The following is a 23,079-nucleotide window of genomic DNA, read 5'->3' as shown; positions in this document are numbered from 1 at the left end:
AAAACAAGCTAAGTTGTTTGCCACCAAATTGTTACATCTACTTGTGTAACAGATCCTAATAGAGGTAGATTCTCTAATCCACTTAAGACAGTCATTAATAAGAGGGGCAATTACCTAGTCTAGTTTATTCATCCCTCTTATTAATCATATTTACCAAATTGAGACAGTTACTAAATAGTCAGATTGTTCTCCCATTTAAACACGTGATAGCTTCCTTGATTAGCAGGTGAAGCGCTTGTGCTTCACCATGCAAAGCACTATGACAGTCTTCTAGGAAGAAAGTTTTCCTCAAGTAAATGTCCAAGGGGAAAACCAAAAGGGTGAAGCTCACACCACCCTCATTAGAGCCCCTCCACGCAGCATCCGACCATCCAACAATATCCCCGTCAAGCAAATCTGCACTACTTTGGATAGAGGGGGTGAAGGTGATAGGCTTCCTCGTCTCCATTGGAAAGGATTCAACTATAGTGATAACTTGTCGAGGACAAGATTTTTCACCGCAAAAAATAAGCTTGTATCTTAACCTCTAAATGCTCTAGAGAATGTTGAAATAGTAAGCAGTGACTTTGTAATCCTTCAGCACCGACATAATAGTAGTAATCCAATCTTCAAGTACGAAGGGAGCATTACCTAATCTTAGACCTAGTCTACTGATAAACCACACCGCCCTTTCAAAGTTGCACCGGAGGAAAACATGCTCTAAAGATTCTAGTTCGCTAAAACAGAATGGACAAGTAGGGTCGATTTCCATTCTTCTGCGATAAAGAGCCTATCTGACCGAAAGGACCCCAACCAAGCATTTCCAAATGAACATCTTCACTCTTAATTGGGTAGCTTTGTTGCTCCATATCAGCTTTCAAAGACTCTTTGCGCGTGACAAGGAGGAGGAGCTTAACCAACTTCTGTTAGAAAGAGAACGAAAAGTAGATTTGGAGGTAAAATTCCCCTTGGGCAATGGCTTCCAGATGAGACGGTCCTTCATGTCTATGAAGATAATGTTAGAGTTTATTTTGTAAATCAGGGTTATTTCCTCTGGGGAAAAGGGCGAGTTGACAAGATGCAAATTCCACTCGTTCTCGATAATTAGATCTTTCATAGTTAGGCTCGTCGGGATAGAAGGGTGAAGCTAGCAAGAGGGAAGCTGGAGCCAAGGATCAAAATGAGTATGAATAGTCTCCCATATCGTATTCTTCCTGAATTGAGATCTGAGACTTAAGATGGCTAACTAGGACCAAGACGAGCGCTGCGGCTTTTTAGAATCTGGACTTGAGAATGTGCACCCACAGACTGTCAAGTTCTGTGAGGCTCTACTTGGGTCTCATGCTCCGAGACTGTATTTATAGGTTATTTAGGAGCTTTCTTTTAAAGAAGAGTGATGATAAGAGAGAGACCTCCAGTTGATCAACTAAAAAACCACTCTTAGGAGCAAGTTCAAGAGGGGACTGTCTATCAAAGACTTACGGGTTTCTAAGAGTACCTTAGTAGGGAAAATATTTTTAAATTACTTATATGCTTTACTTGACCCTTGGGCTACAAAAGCCAGGCCCAATTCTTTTTGGGCATGGAGGGTTATTTATATCATTGTCAAGGCCCTCAAAGTTAGGCTTAGATGCTACTACATTAGGAATGGCTCTTCTATTCGGTTAAATGAAGACCCCTGGTTTACCTCTTTTTAAGTATCCTACTTTTCGTACCTTTGCTACCAAAGACATGGTTTAGATGGTGGGGGGTCTTATTAGAGATAAGATTTAGCCCTTCTTTGTCTTTGCAGGTGCAACAAATGATGGGTAGCTGGGGCTGGGGCCAACTCCGAACAAGAAACCCACTTCTAAGGTGTTTTACGAATTTCTCAAGGGTTGGATAAAACTAGTTGGGAGAGGGAAGATTTTTTTGGAAATTCCTGTGAACTTCTAAGGATTATTCTTATGGAAACTTTTCATGGCAAGTTTCCTCTGAATGTTTATTAATGCCATTGGCGAATGACCTTGATGCCACTTGTCCTAAGTGTAGACTAAAGGCTGAACCATTGCAAAGAGAGGGCAGATATGCCAAGAAAAGTGGGAAGCTATTCGAGGCCATTGTGATATTGAGAGAATAGTTCATCTTCTTGGGGATTTGGTGAAGCTTGGACTACGTTCTTAGTTCGCTGTGTAAATTCAAGGCTATAGTGGCGGTGACTATATGATTTGTCAAAAAAGAAACAGGGTATGCACTTTAGTAGGCTATCAAAATAATTAAGCGGCTAAAAAATGAGTTAAGCCTAGCTTGATCTTTAAAAAAAGAGTTAAAATTAATTTCAAGACAAGCTTCATTAAATAGGCTCGATAATACTCAAAATAATTATAATATATATATATATATATATAAAAAAAATATGAGTAATATTTTTTATATTATATTATACTTTGTTATATTTGAAAATTTACTTAAAATTTTACTTAAGTAGATTATTATTTACTTTGATTTTGTAGAGTTTATTTCTAAATTTTGATGCCATCATATCTTTTCTAAATACTCGATATTTCTAATAGTTTATCTTTTTGAATTAAGCTATATTTATTATTTGTGTTACGAACCGGCTTAATCCGATTCATAGTGATTCTGGACAAATTTGAGGATGTAACTTTTGAGAGATATTATGGAAGAGCTAACTTTAGATCAACGTGAAATTTTCATACAATGTAGCCCTGAGAGAGAACTTTCCAAGAAATCTAGTTTGTGTAAATTGGATGCATAGATCGGAAGATATCTTCAAAAAGGTAAATTTAGGTCGGAGGGTCAGTCCTTTGAGATTCAAGTCTGCACGGTATTTTGAATCCGTGGGTGGAGGCATGAATTCTTAGGTGAGATATGGTGGTGATGATGGATTGGAGGTCGAGTAGTTGATGGAGGTGGTCCGGCAATAGATTATAGTGGTGGCAGCTTGCGAATGCGAATGCGATAGATGGTTGAAGGCTATGATTGACCTACAATGATAACTGGTAAAGATAAAAATCATATGGAAGATAGAGAGTTAAGATAGAGAGGCAAATGGGAGAAATAGGCCTACCCTACGAGACTAGGGGGATCGGTGGAAGAGAAAAATTAAAAGCTAGATGAGACCTTGCCGACTGAAGAGGTGGCATTAGTTGGTTAGTTGGTGAAAAGGGAGGAGGGAAATCTAGAGGCCGACGACCTAGTTGAGAGAGATGTCAGGGCAAAAGTCAATTAATCTTTTATTCCAAACATGCCTAAGATACAAACCATAAGGCCCTATTTATCGAGATTAAATTAAAAAGTCCTAGACAAATTAAACTAAATCAGTCTTCTTTATATTCTCGGATTGACCATTTGTTTTGCCATACACAGATTCCAAATCTGGAGAAGCCATAAATACTAAAGTTGTAGATCTAGAGTTTGGCGATCTTATCCAACTGGTTTGATATTATTCGTACGTTTGTAGAATATTTTGCAAATATTTTTATGAAACTGTATAGTGTTGAATTTAGCTAATTTAATAAAATTCTAACCTAATAAGGCTCTAACTAAACCAAATAAAAAAAATAAAATAAATTGACTAAATCCATTGAGCCCGATATCTTTCGAGGTGATCCGATCTGGGCTGAATCGCATCAATTTAATTCAAGCCTAAATCAAATTGTATTTAATTCACAATTACCAAATCGAACTGGGTGGTCAGACCGGTGAGGTAAACCGACCACCAAAGCAATTGATTTTGTTATCAGATCGGATAAGTAATGGTCCTAGTAAAAATCTGTAACACCTGCCACCAAACACATGCCTCTCACATGGATAAAACCCACATGGTTACTAAGTGACATACTGGTTAATATTTTAATACAATATACAAGATAAAAATTTATATTTCTATAAATAATACAGATAAAAAATATGCTCATAACACCAAAAGCCACAACAAGCCCAAAATACATGTCCAAAAATAAATCATAATACCTACACAGGGGCTACCAACTATCTAGCTTACTTTACAAGAATAACTAAATAACAAAATTATAAATGAATCTTCACCGGTTCCTCAACAAACTCAGGGTCATCTACAAATCTAAAAATATTTTTACCGAACGGTGGTGAGCATAAAGCCGTGCAACTTTCTACTTCTACAGTTACAAGTAGTCTAAACAAGGATTAACAAGAAGTAAATATGAATATGTATATCATGATTAAATCAATTCATCAATTTTTCATACTCATTATGATCATCTAATACACACATGCATTACCAAACCAACAAGACACCATAAGGTACCGCTGTCACTCAATACCATCCAAAATTATTTGTGAAACATCTCGTCCTAGTCAAGCTAGATAGTAAATTTCCCTCCAAGCTCCAAGTAATCCAACTATTTATAAACCTCAATTTTCATTTTCTAGCTTGTTTTTATTTATCTGTCTACTAACATATTAATTTACTAACAACATGTCATCAATAATTTGAATCTTTTACTAGACTTTTATAAGTGAGAAATTCATACTAACTACCAACAAATTAATAAAACAGGGCATACACACACACTAACAATAAAATGATGATTTCACGGTAATATAACATAAAATGAACACTTAGCTAAAAGAGTTTCACTTCACTCAAGATAAAGACTTTCATATATCATCATTTGCATCTCTAAACTCTCATTCATCCACACAAAAGATTAAAAAAAAAAAAATCTACCATATTAATTCTTTATTAAGCTGTTCATGTCTACCACCAAAAGTCATCAACCATACAAAAATTTCTTAAAGTAATTCTATCACCACCAACAATGAAAATTCATTTGAACAGCATAACTCCCAAATGACTAAGTCCCTAAGAAAAAGATCAAATTCCTAATATCGCTCCTCATTCACCCACCACTATTTTACTAATTCATCTCACAATCCAGATTAGTCGTCAATCATCCACCAATAGAGATTCAAAGTCACTAATTAATAATTTTCCTATTAACGATTATCGTAATTGCCGACTCAAAAATGACATTAGATAATATCCACGTTATGCTGCTTCCAAGTATTAAATATCTCTATAATCATCAAGTTCAAATACAGATGGAAGAATAGTAACAAAAGAGTAATTGAATAACAAGAAGCAATCTCCACTATACTTATTAGCCAGCAAACATAACTTTAATTAAAAAAAAAGACATTAACTATAAGTTTGGATCGTGCTCCCTCAATTTATTTTGCAAAGTTCTAACGTTTCAATTATTTAAACAAAACAAAACTCCTGTCACCACCACCATCATCCGCACTAAATCATAATTTCGTTCTTGTTATAGTTTGAATCTATGAAGGGCGTAAATACAAAACACGTAGATCAGGAAGTTACGGATCGATTCCACTTAGTTTCATAATTTTTTGACTACGAAAGAATATTTTTCCTCAATTGCATGGACTGCTTCTTACAATAAATTCAGATCTTGAAGGAATCGTTCCATAGACCTATCATTGGTATCAGAGCCAGGTGAGCCTCATACCTCCATTAATGGTTGAAACAAGGAAGATAACGTCGACAAGAAAACCAATGGAGAGTACACCGACAAGAGAAGATTCAACCCACGATAACTCTAACCATGAGACCGATTCCTTTGGAGCAACCATGGTAGGACCGGAGTTAACCGATGTCCATGGGTGTGAATATGGGCTTAGTAGATGAACTTAGGGGCATGTTCCAAACATTACTGCATAGGGTTGACACAATATAGAATGATCATAATATTTTAAAGGAATATGTCATGAACCGATCGACTTTGTCATCTCCTCGACGAAGATCGATGCCTCAAGAAGGACTAGCAGTGAGACCACACCAAACTGATACCCTACAGGTCCAGGTGTGACATGTTAGTGTCAATGATCCTCTTTTACCTATGCCTACACATCATGCCCCACCTCCGTCATAAAACCTAAGACTGGCGGTGGTAGAACCCGAGTTGCGAGTGGCACTAGTGCGCTTTGTCAATGAGGAGGATTGGCACTTTAAGGATGAGGTTCATCCCTTCGGAGATGGTGATGGATGTGCTCGAGGATTTAGAGACGAAAATCAACATGCATAAAGGTTCAGACCTGAACTAAGGATCTTTCGTGAACCCGATAATACTATTCAGGGAAGAACCGCACGCTTGGACTTTTTAAAATTTCAAGGCAGTGATCCAACAGATTGGGTGTTTCAAATGGAGCAATACTTTGATTGTCAAGGGATAGCGGAGGATACAAAAGTCCATATGGCAAGCTTTCACCTCCAAGGAACGACATTGCATTGGTATCGATCGGTTATTTGTGGTAGAGGATTTACCGGTTATGCTAACTTTTGTAGGAGGATTACACGCAGATTTGAGACAGCGGCATATGAAGATTTTGCTGCCACTTTAAGCAAGATGGTTCAGAAGATGACCGTTCTGGAGTATCAAGCTAAATTTAAAAGAGTTAGTAATCATTGTGAGCTACCTTGGCCGGAACCGACATTGATGAGCATATTCATTTCAGGGCTGCGGAATGAGATACAAGCAGATGCTCGTGCTCTTTATCCTACCACTCTTGGGGAGGCCTTTGAGAAGCCCGTGAGGATGGAGCAAAAGCATAAGGCTCTCAAGATGATAGTGAAATCAAGTTGGGGTAACCGAGATGGCAGTTTACACCTAGAACGCCGATTGGAAATTCTACAGGTTCAAAGACAGCGGCTGCTAATACTAGACTAGGACCACCTTTGAGACCTTCTTCTGATATTAGAGGAGACACAAGACCCCTCGTTCAAACTCTCACACTTGCCTAAGTAGAGGAGTGAAGAGCGAAGAGAGTGTGATGCTCATCGACGATCTCGAGGAGGACGATGAGGTTATTGGTGATGGAGAGTATTCAGAGGAGATCCATGAGGAGGGCACGGAGGAAGATATCTAAGCTAAAATATCGATGCATGCATATTTGGGTACTTCCGTGCCAATGATGTTATAGGTAGATGGACTCGTTAGAAAGCATTGTGTGCACATCCTCATCGATTCTGGGAGTACACACAACTTTCTAGATGAGAGATTAGTGAGGAGATTGGGATTAGATGCTGAACCGACCCCGGGGTTTGACATTACTATTGGAGACGGCACAAAACTTAAGGCAGAGAACTTGTGTCGCTAGGTCGGTATACGAGTACAAGGATACAACATCACTGTGGACTTGTATCCGTTGGCACTGCGAGGAGCAGACATTGTCTTTGGCACTCAGTGATTACAAAGCTTGGGACCAGTCACTTTTGATTTTCGGAGCATGTGAATGAAATTTAAGCAAGGAAATAAAGATGTGCGGCTTGATGGCGTTCGATCTCCGCCGATTCCTATGATGCAGCCGATGGTGGGGCTACCATGTGCGAATGATTTGGCATATCTTCTACAGTTAGGATCAGCAGTAGACGAGCCTTAAATGAGTTCAGATACTCCATTGAGTTGTCTAATTTATTAGACAAATTTGCTGGACTGTTTGAGGAACCAAAGAAGTTGCAACCAAGGAGAACAGCGGACCATCGCATAGAGATTGTGCTCGAGGCTGCGTCGGTGAATGTGAGGCCATATCGGTATCCACATGTGCAAAAAGAAGTTATCTCAAAGATGGTAGTCGAAATGTTGGAGCAAGGCCTCATTCAACCAAGTCGTTAGCTTTTACTCCTCGCTCGTGCTATTGGTGCGAAAGAAAGATGGGACATAGCATTTTTGTGTCAACTATCGAGTACTAAATGCTATTACCATCAAGGACCGATATCCCATTCCGATTATAGAGGCATTGCTGGACGAGCTTGTAGGGGCGACTATATTCAGCAAATTTGACTTGAGGGCCGGGTATCATCAAATTAGAGTTCACCCAGCAGATGTGCACAAATCTACATTTCGAACTCCGGACGGGCATTACGAGTTCCGGGTGATGCCTTTAGGTCTCACCAATGCTCTAGCTACTTTTCAATGCATCATGAATGATATATTTCGGCATCTATTGCGAAGGTATATTTTGGAATTCTTTGACGATAGTTTGGTGTATAGTAGGATTGAATTAGAGTATTGGCGGTATTTGGAAGATATGCTGAATTTGTTGAAGCAAAACCAGCTATAGATCAAGAAGTCCAAGTGCCTATAGGCAGTACCACAAGTGGAGAATTTAGGCCACATTATCTCAGCGAAAGGTGTAGCGTCGGATCCTCAAAAGGTAGCATGTATGACCGCTTGGCCTATTCCTACCACTACCACCGGATTGCGAGGATTTTTAGGGTTGACCGGATATTATCGCCGCTTCATTATCAGGTATGGCAAGATTGTAACTCCTCTCACTTCTTTGTTGAAGAAGAACTCTTTTAGATAGACAAATGAAGCCACTATAGCCTTTATAAAATTGAAAATAGCAATGATGACGGCGCCTGTTTTAGCGTTATCAGACTTCACCAAAGAGTTCATTATGGAATGTGATGTGTCAAGAGTTAGCATAGGAGCTGTACTAATACAAGGAGGATGTCCCATTGCCTTTCTTAGCAAAGTTTTATCAAAAAAATCTCAACAATTATCGACATACGAGAGAGAGATGTTGACAATTCTGCATGTAGTGACAAAGTGGAGGCCTTATTTGATCGGTAGGTGATTCATTATCTGAACCAATCAAAGGAGCCTTCCATACTTTATGAATAACGTATACATACTCCAGCACAGCAGAGTTGGGTCACAAAATTATTGGGGTATAATTATAAAATTCAATATAAGAAAGGAACGGAAAATAGAGCGACGGATGCATTATCACGCCAACTTGACACCGTCGAGCTTGCAGCCTATTTTTCTCCCACTTTTTCTTTTCTTGATGAGCTGAGGTATGCATGTACGTCTGATCTAGATGTTTTGAGATTGTTATAGGAGGTGATGGATGATCCGGAGCGCCATCGCCATCTAGAGTTGGAGAACCAAGGCAGTTTGCTGCTAGACGCGGATGCATTCGGGTGCCCGCAAATGATGGGTTACGGTAGAAATTGTTGGAGTACTTCCACCAAACTCCAAAGGCTAATCATGAGGGTGTCTTAAGGACTTATAGGAGGATATCTCGAAGTTACACATGGCCAGGATTGAGGTGGGATGTGAGGAGTTTTGTCTATGCTTGCGAAGTCTGTCAAAGGGCTAAGGCAACCATATTGAAACCGATAGGATTACTACAGCCTTTACTTATACCGGACCGTGTTTGGGAAGACATTTCTATGGATTTCATAGAGGGTCTTCCGCTGGTACATGGTTATTCCATTATCTTTGTGGTGGTTAACAGGTTAAGCAAGTATGCGCACTTTTCAGCATTGTTACATCCATTTTCAGCCAAGTCAGTGGCTGAAATTTTTGTGAGAGATGTTGCTCGGTTACATGGCATGAGACGCATAATTGTCTTGTATCGTGATTGTGTATTTATGAGCGACTTTTGGACTATGTTTTTCAGATTGTAGGGAACTCGGTTGAACTTCAGTTCGGCCTACCATCCACAAACGAACGGCCAAACCGAAGTGGTCAATCGAGGCATTAAGCAATACTTGAGGTGCTTTGTTGGAGAGACGTCGAGACGATGGTTGGAGTTCTTACCGTGGGTGAAGTGGTCTTACAACACTGCCTACCATAGCAGCATTAGCATGACTCCATTTGAGGTGGTGTATGGACGTATGGCTCTGACATTACGTGCTTATGACCTAGTGGCATCTGTAGATCGGATGGAGGTGGACTTAATTTTGATAGATAGAGACACTACATTGAGAAGGTTGTGTGCCCATCTTAAAATTGCTCAAAACCGCATGAAGCAAGTTTATAATCGCAGCCATAGGGAGCAGGAGTTTGACGTCGGCAGTTGGGTGTTTGTGAGAGTGCAACTGTATCGATAGGTGACCTTGCATCCGATGCGAAACTAGAAGTTAGCACATTGGTACTTCGGTCCGTTTCGGGTGTTAGAATGTATTGGTCTAGTTATATATCGTTTGGAGCTGCCTGAGGGGTCAAGAGTGCATCCTGCCTTCCATGTTTCATTTCTGAGGGAGCGGATTGAAGATCATAAGGTCATTGGATCAATTCTATCGAAGCCATTAGAGGAGACAGAGATTGTAAAGCCAATTCGTGTACTTGCTAGGCACTGACGACGACATGATATTAGATTAGAGACGGAGATTCTAGTCGAATGGCTTGGCAAGCCATCCGATAAGGCGACATGGGAGTTGGAGACTGATATTTTGGAGTGTTTCCCTGACTTTCACCTTGAGGGTAAGGTAGGGGAAGCGTGGAGGGCTAATACATTTAGTTTCGGTCTTTTCTTATTATATTAGTTATTTTTTTTTATTAAAATAAAATTCATGTAGGTCGTGTTCGAACGCTAAAGGGGTCACGTTCGAACACTCTTATGAACGCTTACATCAGGTTCGCAAAAATAAAAAATATAAATTGATATTTAGAAATCCACATATCGCCCCAGATCCCACGACCCCATTCTGAAAAGCTGACTCAGAGATCTATCTTCTGTCCAAAATTTGATAAGTATCCAATGGTCAGATCATCGGTAAATCAGCCCAGAAGATACGGCTATATTTAGATCCAAATTAGACCTTAATCATCATCTATTTCAAATTTTTCCTATATTTCCTTAAAATATCATTCCATATCTTCCCTATTCCCTTCCATCATATTTCATCTACTATTCATAGCCATTCCATCTCCACCATTCATCCTTAATCCTCCATAATCATCCTCTATCTAACCAATCATCCACTATATCTAAGAATCGATGGTTGGATTTGATACGTTCTAATCGTATTAGTATCCCAATTGCATGGAATGCCAAGGTCAATAGTTTTAGACTGTGACCCGATTTTCATGAGTTACTTTTGGCAAGAGTACTTCAAATAGTAAGGTAGTGAACTGAAAATGAATTTGGCATATCATCCGCAAACCGACGGGCAATTCGAAGTCGTTAATCGCTACCTCGAGCAATATTACGATGCTTCGTTGGGGAGCAACCGAAGAGATGGCTAACTTATTTACCTTGGGCGGAGTACTCATACAACACGGCTCATCACACCGCTATTAGGATGACCACTTTTGAGGCTGTCTATTGGCGCGTACCCCTAACACTGAGATCATATGACCAGCTGAGCGCATTTGATAGTACAAACATAGATGAGGTACTAGTGGAACGGAATGAGGTACTCAAGCGGTTCAAGCTTCATCTAGCAATGGCACATAACTGAATGAAGCAAGTGTATGACCGCAAACACCAGAAAAGAAGCTATGAAGTTGGCGATTAGGTCTATGTTCGACTCCAACCATACTAGCAAATCTCGGTATGAACTATTCAGAACCAAAAGCTGGCACATTACTTCTTTGGTCCATTTTAGATCTTGGAGAAGATGTGGGCGATTACATATAAGCTGGACCTACCCAAGTCATCCCGAGTTCACTTGGTTTTCCATGTATCCAACTTGAGAGCTCGAGTTGGTCTAGTTGAACAAGTTGCAGCACAACTACCCAAGCCCGAATTAGAGGCAGTTGAGCCCACTCTAGAGAAGGTCCTAGCACAAAGAAGGGTCAGACGTGAAGGATGAATAATCATAGAGGTGCTGGTAAGCTAGATGGGATAGACCCAAGACTCGAGACAACCTTGATGGAGTGATATCTTGAATTCGCATTTGAGGGCAAAGTGAGCAGAAACATGGTGGAATGATGTGATTTAGACATCACCAAATCATCTCGAGCTTGGATATACCCTATGGGAGTCTTTCTTATTGTGTTTAGTTGTTTATTTTAGAAAAATAAGAATTTTGTATGTCGCGTTCAAATGCAAGAGGGGTGCGTTTGAACACCCCTTGCAAACGCCTGTAGGCATTCACATCGACAGAGACCGTGACTTGTGCATTTGAACGCACAAACTCCGTTCAAATGTCCGCATACGAATGCCTACATACAGTTGCATCAGTAAAAAATTACAAAATGCGCATTCTAACGTGCATAGCCCCATTCGAACACGATCGGCAAGAATTCACTATTTCTAAGGTTATTATTTGTCTTTTTTACCTTGTTTGGTTATCCTCTTAAGGTATGGATGGCAATTAAAAAGATTATAAAGAATGAATATTGAGTTCTATCCCCTTTCCTTCATCTCTACCCTAATCTTCTTTCCCTTCAAGCCCTAGTCGTACACCATCTCGACGTCGGTGATCCTCTAAGCTCTCTCTTCTATCGAGTCCTCCCTCCTTCTTGGGATCTCAACTCTTTCTCCCCTCTCATCCTTATACCCTAAACACCATAATCCATCCACCCTCATCGCCATTATCATCTCTCACCTTATCATCATCACCACTCGTCACTTCCACTATCACCCTTACTTTTACATATTTTTGTTCCAGTTGCAATTAGAATCTATGAAGGGCATAAATATCAAAAATATAAATCAGGAAGTTATGGATCGACACGCCTAGTTTTATAATATTCCAAATACAATAGAATATCTAGTGAATATTTTTTCTCGCCTGCATGGGCTGCTTTCCTGCATTCGATTGAGATCGAGAAGCAGTAGTACGGTTCATAACCGACTCCTAGCTAGATGTGGAAGAACTTGGAATTATTTTTAATGGCTGATGGGACACAAATGACAAGACATGACTAGCAACAGATGCCTTGCTGTTGTCCTCTCCAAGTTTAGAGGGAAGCTGCAGGCTCCAGGTAGACTTGGTCATAGTATCGAGCAGGCGGCGAGAGATTTCCTCCACCTGGTTACAGATCAGCTTCAAGGAGATCATTCCTTTTTTGTGATTACCTTGGGTCGGGTGCTCATGAGACATTCCATCCCCAGACGGAGCTGTCCTTTCCTTGCTGCCAACCTGCCATGGTTTTTGACGATTCTCCTCTTTGGGTTCCAACTAGTTTCTCTAACTTTTTTGCCTCCAACTTCAAGTAGGCTCGTAGTGAAGGGCTTGGGGTGACAGTAAAGTCTTGGAACTTTGGCTTTAGGAGCTTGTAGAGTTTTGGATGTAGGTGGTCAGGGTACTCGCTCCGTATCTTCGTCTCTAGCATGCCTTTGTGCATACATCCCTCCAGTTCATGCCCTATTCTACTGCAAGAGGAACAGTAATGAGGTAGTCTTTTATATTGGATTTTAACCTCCGTTAAGGTTCCATTATTGAGAGCGGTTGATATGCTTCCTACTAGAGGCTTGTTGATGTCAACAAGCACCCTTATATGAATGAATTTTGACCATTTAGCCTCATTTGTGCTGTCCGTGGGCACCGGATCTCCCACCTTGCTACAAGAGTCATGGTTGTCATTTTGGAAAGGTAGTTGCACCGAAAATTCAGAGTTGGAGAAGAGCCATGCTTCTGCCGGAACATTTGCCTCGAATTGTCTTAGGGCAAAGAGATCATGGCTGAAAGACCATGGAGCCCTATACTAGACCTTCCACTTGTTAATTTGGAATTCAAACACAAGGAGGAATGTGTTCTTGCCTGCTTCTATGAATTCAAGGTTCCCTTCAGGGGACCATGCTTTCATCAATGCAGCCCGGAGTCCCATAGTGTTGAAGGTCCTGTCAAATATGAGCTTGCCTTTAAGACATAGATCTGCCCTCCTAGAGGGCAGGATAGAGTCTTCCGGTAAAGTTATGGTGTCGTCCATTTTGTCCTCAAAGAGCAACTTCCGGATAAGCTTGTCGTCTTCGGTTGCCATGGGTGGGGAGAAGAAGAGGGAACACTAGATGGAGAAATCTTGGTCTGATAGGTGGAGGAATGTGGGGGGTTTTGGGTTGTCCTAGAAATGGCTGTTGCGAGAGGTGAAGAAAGGGAACATGCAGCTTCGCTAAGAGTATGCGGGTAGGTAAGGGAGGGAGAAAGGGTTGGCTACCTGATTTCTTGCCGAGGGGAAGGTGATAGAGAAGGTTTGTTGTAGGGAAGTCTCTTAGGAGAGAGGAAACCCTAGCAGAGCTAGGAGGGAAAAGGAAAAGATTCAGGGAGCCTTATATTTGGGCTGTAATTTAACTAGAATGTTCAGTTGGGGGTCTCCTATTCAAGCAGAGCTGGAGAATGCGGTGAAGGCATCGCAAGTTGCACATCTATGAGAGGTTTAATATCATTTTGGAAATGAACTCTTTGGATCTAGCATAATTTTTGCAGGTGCCAGAAGATGTACATTGGTCAACTTATTAAGGGTATTGTACAACTTTGTCATAGACTTATTTATTGTTTTATAGATACTAGAATGTAACATATAGACAAATAGAGGAATATGTCTGTGAACTAAGTGGATGAGGAAGACCACCTTTGGGCTTTGGAAATAAGGGGTTTGAGGATATGTCTCAACTTATGTTAGACTTTGTTATGTTTGATGAGTCCGATTTCACTATAAGCAGGTTGTTGATTGTGAAAACGACCCATGTTTTTCTACTTATTTTAAAAATTGGGAAGAAACTGATGGCATTGTGTTAATTATTAAGTTCAAGTCTTCGTAAGTCATCAATCATCTCACTCCCAAAAATTTATTTGTTTTCTTTTGTTTAGTTGACTGAAGTCAATGATTCCCATTATAAAATATTAAAAAATAAAAAAAAACTATTGACCGAGGATTTGTTTAATAAAAATACAAACTCTCAGGGGTTAATTTGTAAATAGAGGTGTTATATACAAATATTCCTTCGGTTAATTAATTCCTTCCTGCAGCTCTTCCCCTCCATCTCGCGCGATCTGCTGCTTCCAATCCCCCAATTCCCTAATTTCATCGAATCGAAACCCTAGATCTCGGATTCCTTCTTCTCCCATTCGTACGCACAGGTGCGAAAGGTTGTCTCTAGCGTTTATAACAATCGAACGGCGTTACTCGGGATCTAGATTTGGCTCTTCTTTTAATCGAATTCGTGTTTTGTGTGTTTTTATCAGGGTCTTTGTGGGGTTCCTCGATGGCCTCGTCGTCGTCGAGCCAACCGGAGTTCGATTACTTGTTCAAGTTGCTGATGATCGGGGATTCGGGCGTCGGGAAAAGTAGCCTCCTGTTAAGATTCACGTCCGACTCCTTCGAGGATTTGTCTCCTACGATTGGTGCAGTCTTTTATCTTTCTTTGCTCGTTTTAAGTGTTATGTATGCGTTCTATTAGATTGGTATGCATCAAGTTGCTAAATTTTCACGCTTGTTAGTGGGAAGGAAGAACTTTTTGGAGATTCACAAATAATCTATGTTTATTCGTAGATGTCATAATCTTTGTTTCTGGTGTATAGTACCGTTGTGACGCTAACATTTTTTTGAAAGTTAGCAACTATTCAAGATTGTCTTCGTCAGCTAAATGTAATATTATGTTGGTCGGCTAAATTTAAATATTACGCTGGATCTCAACACTTCATGATATCTGCCTCATGATGCTTGTACTAACGCTCCATTTTAAGTTCAGGTGTGGACTTTAAGGTAAAGATGGTCAATATTGGAGGGAAGAAACTGAAGCTTGCAATATGGGATACAGGTGATACTTGCAGTTCCATTCAGTTCTTCTCACTTGTAACATGATTTCGTTTAGTTTTATTGGTTTTCTTTTATCAATCATCACTTTTAAATGGTGTTAGCAGAAAATCGGAAAGTAAGGATTTTGTACCATCCTTTGAATTCATTATATTTGATGCATTAACCATTAATCAGTAGGAAGATTCTCTTATTGCCAACTATCTTGTAGTCTTTCAGCAGGCTCCTGAATTTCCTACAGATGCAATGTAAATCCTACATCTTACGTAGGCAAATAATGTCAAGTTGAGAACCTGCACAGATTGTTCTTTAAGCTTGGCTGATTATTCTTGTAGCCTTATGATTGACTCCATATGGGGAAGACACGAATTAGATGTCAAGGTTCAGGTATTTTAATAGTGTTCAAGTCTTTGATTGTTATTTTCAACTTTTCAGTTAAGATTCTTTTAGGTGGTATAGTTATTAAAATGATAAAATTTGAAAGAAAGGCTTATTTATTTTGATCACAAGAAAAAGCATATTTGCTAATTCTTCTTGAAATAAGAATGCAATAGTTTGTAGTTTTAGAGATTTGTTAGACTTCCACACTAAAGTTGATACCCGCTACCTAAAAGTAATAGATACATATATTAATAATTTAGACCACGAGTTATGATTATTTGTATACTTGGATCAAGCACCCTATGTCAGTAAGCTGATATCCATATGAAAGAAAAAAACATTGTGACTCCTATGTTTAAAAGGTGACATTTTATAAGTTAGGACTTAAGGTTGACAGAACCACATATGATATGTGGCATATTACTAAGAAGAGTTTCTGAAATGTAGAATATTTGAAAACTATTTCTCGACAAGAAAATCTCTAAGGAGTGGCAACGACTTAAGTAGGCAAGATGAGGCCAAAAGAGTAAACAAATAAACTTAACTCATAAGAGAGGTAAATTTATTCAACTTGGTCACTTTCGCCTTTTAGAGGCTCTATATGAAGGTATTATAGAGTGAAACTGTGGATGAAATTCCAAATCATGATTATCGTGGTTGATACAAAAATGATAAAGACAACATGCAATTTTGATTTAAACATTAGGTCTTCAATATCAATAAGAAAACAAAATCTCCAATTTAGAAAATTATTCTCCCCATGTTTTGTTGCTAGGTTATGATGAAGATAATTCTACATATGTTTGATAGCTACTTTTAGCTATTTATTGGTTTACTAGTGATAAAATAATTAATACACCATGCACTACAAGACCGCATAGGTGTCCGCATATGCGCCCACATACCACATATGCACTATTCTATGACTTGATTGTCAGCATACTATTGGTGCTACTCACAACATTGTTACCGATTCTTAATTTTTTCATATGTAAATTACTGTTATGTTTGGGTTTGTAAATACCTGATAGGAAACCCTTTAGGGAACAACTGAATGAAATTGGTTTGAGTTGTGAGCCCCTCCTTATGAGTTCAATTTATATGTTCATTGCTTTTCTGCTTATATTGCCTACTCCAGTCATCATGTAAATCTTTGAAGTCTTTCACCCTTTCCTGTCAAGAAGACCTTTCTTGCATAAGAAAGTAAATATCAGATTGAAGACCACTTTTTAAGTTACTAGAATCTTTAACATATTATAGGCCTATATTAGTGTATTATGATAGTCTAATGAACATTAACAGTTATTTATAATTTTTACAGTGTCAAATAAACAGACTTGTTAGTGTTGATTGATGAAAAATCAGAATATAGGCTTTGAATCACTGGTCATAATCTTTAGTTCAGACTCTTTAGTGCAGACTTTGGATCTAATTAAACATCTAGCAGTAATTCAGCTGCTAAAGCATAGGTGATACTGTTCATGCTCACACAGGAAACGTGGGGATTCCCAAGAGCCTTTGTATTGTTGGGATCTGGACTGCTTTGATAGAACACTCTCCCAGAATTGGAGGGAGAAGCACTTTCTTTAACTGTTGGAAAAGATTGCTTGCTTTGGCATTGCTTTATGTATTTATTGATTCTTTCTTTAAATGGTGTGCTTATTATGCACTGCAGAAATGCAAAAATGTATGTATATGTAGACACAGACACTAGGAGGCTGATGAAAAACATATCACTGCAATTTTTTCTGTTATAATTGATGCAAAGTGGTGATAATACAAAGGTGTCTTTGGTGCAGCTGGACAGGAGAGGTTTAGAACTTTGACAAGCTCATACTATAGAGGAGCGCAAGGGATTATAATGGGTATGCAGTTCTAGGATGCCTCTTCTTTCCATTTATTTTGAACCAAACAATTTAAACTTTCTTTGTTGACAAACAACTTTCTCAAAATTATGAGATTATTGTTCTAGATTTTTTCTATTTGGCATCTTGGTTTTCTAACATTGCCATTATTTTGTTGTTCAAGCTCAAGAAAGTAATTTCTGAGCTGTATCACATCTTCATTTTAAACATAAGTAGCAATTTCTGAGATGCAATTTTCTGGGATGGGTAGAACACATTGTACCACTTTTGTCTTAACCCTACCTTTTAATTGTCTTAGTTTCTGGTTGTATGTCGTATGTTCTGATTCTATGACAATAATAGAAAATATTGATTACTATATTTTGAAAAAATTGAGCTCACATGAATCCTTAGGTTTACTATAATACCAATTGAAAAATGTAATAATTACCCTAGGAGATATGATCTATTATATGCTATCGATAATAGCATATGAAAAATAAAGCGTGAAAAGACAATCGCAAACATACAATTTTTTGCGTGAAAAAATCCTAAATCGAGTAAAAATTCACGAATCCAAACTCGGATCGAAATTAATCATTAAAACTTGTAGTAGTTAATAAGAAACTTACAAAATGCACATTGATTCACATGACTCAATCTGTACCAACCTTGCTCGCTAGGTTTTACAACACACTGCTTTATGTGATAAGTTTCTAAGTCTTAGTAACTCTCAAGGTTGATCTTTCTATCTCAGCGACTCTCAAGATGTAGTTCTTCCAAATCTAATGTAGATACATTGAGATGAAAGCGATTCAGCACAATTTGTCTAAAGTAGAGAAGTGATCTCCAATGACCACCAAAAGGTGATCTCAATATTATAAACGATGAGCACTTCTAGGATTAGATTAAACCTCTTTATATACTTCTTAGAAATATATATATGCTTATACATAAAATCTAGACACATTACATTAATATAAATTATGTTTTAAAATATAATTTGTTAATTATATAAGTACAAACAAAACCTAACATATTTTTCTCTTGAATGTGGACTATTTATTTGCTCCTCAAGCATATGTAGCTAATGTACATTTGTATTAAGACATTTGAGAATGTTCCCTTATTCATGATATTTGTTCTTATGAATTCTGAGTTTCACGTTTCACTATTTTGTGGTCAAAAGAGTTGGACACGTTGATAGGTTTGGAGGCCTATGTAATTCAGCCAAGGTCAAATAAATTTTTACTAGTTGAGTGATAAGTTTTGACTAGACGGAACTCTATCAAGCAATACCACAACAAAATAATTGTTAAAAAATTAAATTACAATCCCTAGCCCCTGACTAGACTTGAGAGAAAAGAGAACAGAAGAAAATCATTTATTTCTGACAAACTCAAGTAAAATGGCCTATAAATAGTCTCTCATTTGGACTAATCGTTTAAGGAAACAAAACAAACCAAATCTAATCAAACTCGAAAATAAAATTAACTTAACCAATGAAGTGGCTGTTCAGGCCGTTCGAATGCATCGAAAAGTTTGCTCTCGGCCAACATCATCATCACTTGTTCCAATGAGCCTAGATGAATCGGGATGCCTACGAGAGTTTTACTCTTGGGAAATTGCATCATTAAGTCGTTCGGATGCCTGGTTGGTGAACTGAATGGCCGTTCGAAAGCCTGGCTCAGAAAAGGCTTGTTAGGCTATCGAATCCATTGCTCCTCCACTAGTTGCCTGGTGCTGCTTCCATTGATAAGTAAACTGGAATAGGGCGCTTGGACCTCCATTCCTATCAGTGAGATATCCTGCCTTTGTAATATTTGGATGTTGAATTTGTGAAGGTCAAAAAGGCAACATTATATATCTTGATTATTGTTTTATGAGTATTGCTTTAGGGCCTTTTCCTTTTAAATGCTACTAATTAGTAGGATGTTTTAGGATAAAAATGTAATACATTGGAAGATGGTGGGTATTAGTTGAGGTAATAGTATAATGAGAAGTTAGAGCCTTAGAGGTTGTTAAATAAGCCATGTTGTTGGTTGCATACTTGCATGTAAGGTAATATCCCTACACACTGTTAGCATTCAAAAGGACTACAAGTGTTTTCCTTGTTTTATTGGCAATGTGGCATGATTCCTGTCTTCGAATTTTTTAGCTCATTTTTCAACTTCATTGGTAACTGTTGTTTTGCATTATCTCAGTTTATGATGTTACACGAAGGGACACATTCACTAATCTTTCTGATGTCTGGGCCAAGGAAATTGACCTTTACTCAACTAATCAAGACTGCATAAAGATGCTGGTCGGAAACAAGGTTGACAAGGTAATGCTGCATAATTATTTTCTGCACTAGTTTAGATTTTGTTTTTCAGTAATGGTGTATTTCTCCTTTTTATTGATCTCAGAACCTTTGGAATTTCTGTCATTGTCATATGCTATATATGTGACTTAATAAGACTGCACTTAACAGGAAAGTGAGAGAGCTGTTACAAAGAAGGAGGGTGTTGACTTTGCTAGGGAATATGGATGTCTGTTTCTTGAGTGTAGTGCAAAAACAAGAGTCAATGTGGAGCAGTGCTTTGAGGAACTCGTCTTAAAGGTGCTCCCAGTTTAAGTACCCGTACCTTTTTGTGTTATAAATTTATTATTATTCATGTTCTCTATATTTGCTAAGCAATAAGACATAATAATGAGCCCAATTACACCTCCAGTATTTATAACATCTTAGTTGTTACTGCAATCAATTCTTCTTGTCTGCATGCACGCAATACTCGACTAGGTTGGGATACCCTTTTCTAAGGTCGCAGGTTTGATCGACCAAAGGGGAGGGTTAACCCCATTGTTTAGTGAAATAGATGGGAACTAACAATCTAAATATCAGGATTGAGATTATTGTCTTTCCTGCTTAGAGTTTAGATATTTAAACGTCTCTTTTACTTCTGTGCAATACTGTAATTGAGGCATTTTCATAAGTGCCTTTAGTAGCTTTGCCAGATTTTAACTCTTTCTGGTGACCAAAACTCTATTTTGATTTTTGGCTTCACTCCAGCTTTAATCTCGTTGAGGTATATTAGTCTTTCTCCTGTCTGGATCTATTTTATCCTTGCCCTTGGGTCTCTTAGATTGTTTTGAAGAACCACATAGCTTTTGAACCACTAACAAACATGAGCATTCATACTCATAAATTTGCACACACACACTATGCAAATGTAAACACAAAAGAGCAAGATACAAGGGGGAAAATGGGCTTATAAGTTTTGACCTTCCCTTCTGATTTCTAAGCTGTTGTTTCATTTTCTTTTCAGAAATAAGGCCTAGTATATAAAGGGTAAGGTTTAGTAATGTTAGAGCTCGATTTTACACATCAAATTGCTTTGCAGTAGCATTTGAATTGCTATTGGAAGTTGGACTGATGACCTTTAACTTGTATTAACGCAGATCTTGGACACACCAAGCCTTTTAGCTGAGGGCTCAAAAGGTGTACAGAAGAATATTTTCAAGCAGAAGCCACCTGAAACTGATGCTTCTACAAGCAGCTGCTGCTGACCAGTTTTCTTATTCAAAATCTGGTTCCAGTGGTGGTAAAGTGATAGCGGCCATGTGGATGATGACATACATGGTGGTTTGTAGTGTTTTATTTTGTTATTCCTTTCATGTATACTACCCTATCAAGAGAGGCTCTTGAATCCAATCACACAATTTGCTTTTTCTTACTGTCTATTATCATGAAAACGATTGTGAAGTGTTCTGTTCCACTAAGATGGTTTGTCTTGTAAAAGTTGTTTGTTTAAATGCTATTGATCATATGTAGATACATGTTGATGATAAGCTATCTAATCTGGTGGCATGACTGCAATGGCAAGAAGGGTGATTTGTAATGTTCAGAATTGATGGTTGCTTCTTGGGTGCTAGTTTTGTGTAGTGATCTTTTCAGATGTCTATATATTTATTGACACAAATGCCTCTAGTCATCTGATTGGATGTGTATATTAGTAGGTGAAGATAGAGTGATGACATTGGATGAGGACAACAAAATATCTAGAGAAGAAAACCCTAGAAACTATCATACATTTCTCTTTCAGTCATTTGAATGACTGTCGAAAAGTTAAAATAATAATAATAATAATAAGAAAATGGGTGAATGATATGATTCTCTCTAACAAAACTCGAGGGTTTTAGATAAACTGGAAATTGTTTTCCTCGTATCTCTGCATGGACAAAATATTGTTTTAATAATATAGCCTTCATTGTTAGCCTTTGCATCACATTTGCTTTAGTAATCCTAATTTGTTTGAAATAGTTTCTGTGGGATTCTAAATTCCCAAATAAGTGATTTTCTGAAAATATTCATCATTTTAGTTGTCTCCCAAAACCACCCATTTGATCAGCAGTTATTTTGCTGTTGAATAGAACATCAATCTAAATGGCGGATGATGTTAAGCTCAGGCGCATCCACGGTATAAGACCTGCTAGAGAGGCTCCAGAAATCACTCATTTCTTATTTGCAAATGATCTACTCTGGAAACATGAAATTTGTTGATCTTTAGTGCAAGGTTTTAGGGCAAACTCTTAATCTAGACAAATTGGTTTTGCACTTTAGCAAATACACTGACATTGCTAGAAATTCTGAAATAATAGCTACTCTCAATGTTCATCTCCTCTCCCCGGGCAAAAAAAAAAAAACTTGGGTGACCTTCTAATTTTACCGAAGTCCAAAGCTGAAGCCTTTAGTTTTGTTGCGAACAAAATTTAAGAAAAACTGGTAGGTTGGAAGGCAAGAATTCTTTCCCAATTGGCTGGCTAGTTCTTATAAAATCAATGTTTCATTCCGGTCTTCTTCTGGGCCCTAAGTTGTTTCTGATGGCTCTTCTCAAGAGGAAAAAGGTCTTGACGAGGAACTTTTGATATGGCTTCAGCCACAACACTCCTCGCATCTATCTCAAAAGTTGGAATTTGCTCCGTCGACCCACAGTCAATAGGGGGCCTACTATTTGCCAACATGAGTTAGTTAACAAGAGCTTAGTTTTGAAGTTGGCGTAGAGAAAGCTTATAAATCCTTTGAGCGACTAGGCACAAATTTAAAGGCAAAATAGTTTCCCGTTAGCTCCTTTTAGTATGCCTAAGACATGGATCAACTTAGACCTCATCCTCCATGAGAAGCTTAAAGGATTATCTTAGATCTAATGTCTGCCGGGAAGTGGAGAATGGAGCTTCAATCTCTATCCTTTATAACCCTTAGATCCCTTTGTCTGACCTTGACTCCCCTAACCTTCAGCTAATTGTAGCGCGAATTAAGGATCTTTTTCAGAGTGAGGCCTGCAATTTTGAGCTACTTCAAGGAGTTAATTGAATGACCAAAGCATCACTTG

At 38.4% G+C, this 23,079-nt stretch overlaps 1 protein-coding gene across 2 annotated transcripts; it reads left to right on the top strand.

Annotated features, from left to right (window-relative positions):
- The first annotated feature begins 14,668 nt into the window (after positions 1 to 14,668).
- Positions 14,669 to 21,538, top strand: LOC140772660 (ras-related protein RABC1). 2 transcript variants are annotated; one of them, XM_073114833.1, is made up of 7 exons: positions 14,669 to 14,806; positions 14,912 to 15,070; positions 15,418 to 15,486; positions 17,663 to 17,728; positions 19,912 to 20,033; positions 20,181 to 20,309; positions 21,149 to 21,538. In XM_073114833.1, the coding sequence occupies exons 2-7, from the start codon at positions 14,932 to 14,934 to the stop codon at positions 21,254 to 21,256; spliced, it is 633 nt and encodes a 210-aa protein (XP_072970934.1). In that variant the 5' UTR covers positions 14,669 to 14,806; positions 14,912 to 14,931; the 3' UTR covers positions 21,257 to 21,538. The 2 variants fall into 2 exon arrangements, with proteins under 2 accessions (XP_072970934.1, XP_072970933.1); XM_073114832.1 differs by having other exon boundaries at positions 14,669 to 14,815.
- Positions 21,539 to 23,079: the final 1,541 nt, after the last annotated feature.

The sequence above is a fragment of the Typha angustifolia genome, chromosome 12 (assembly GCF_048772165.1).
Source record: "Typha angustifolia cultivar Huaian chromosome 12, ASM4877216v1, whole genome shotgun sequence".
Lineage (NCBI taxonomy): Eukaryota > Viridiplantae > Streptophyta > Magnoliopsida > Poales > Typhaceae > Typha > Typha angustifolia.
This window is presented reverse-complemented; position numbering and strand designations above follow the sequence as displayed.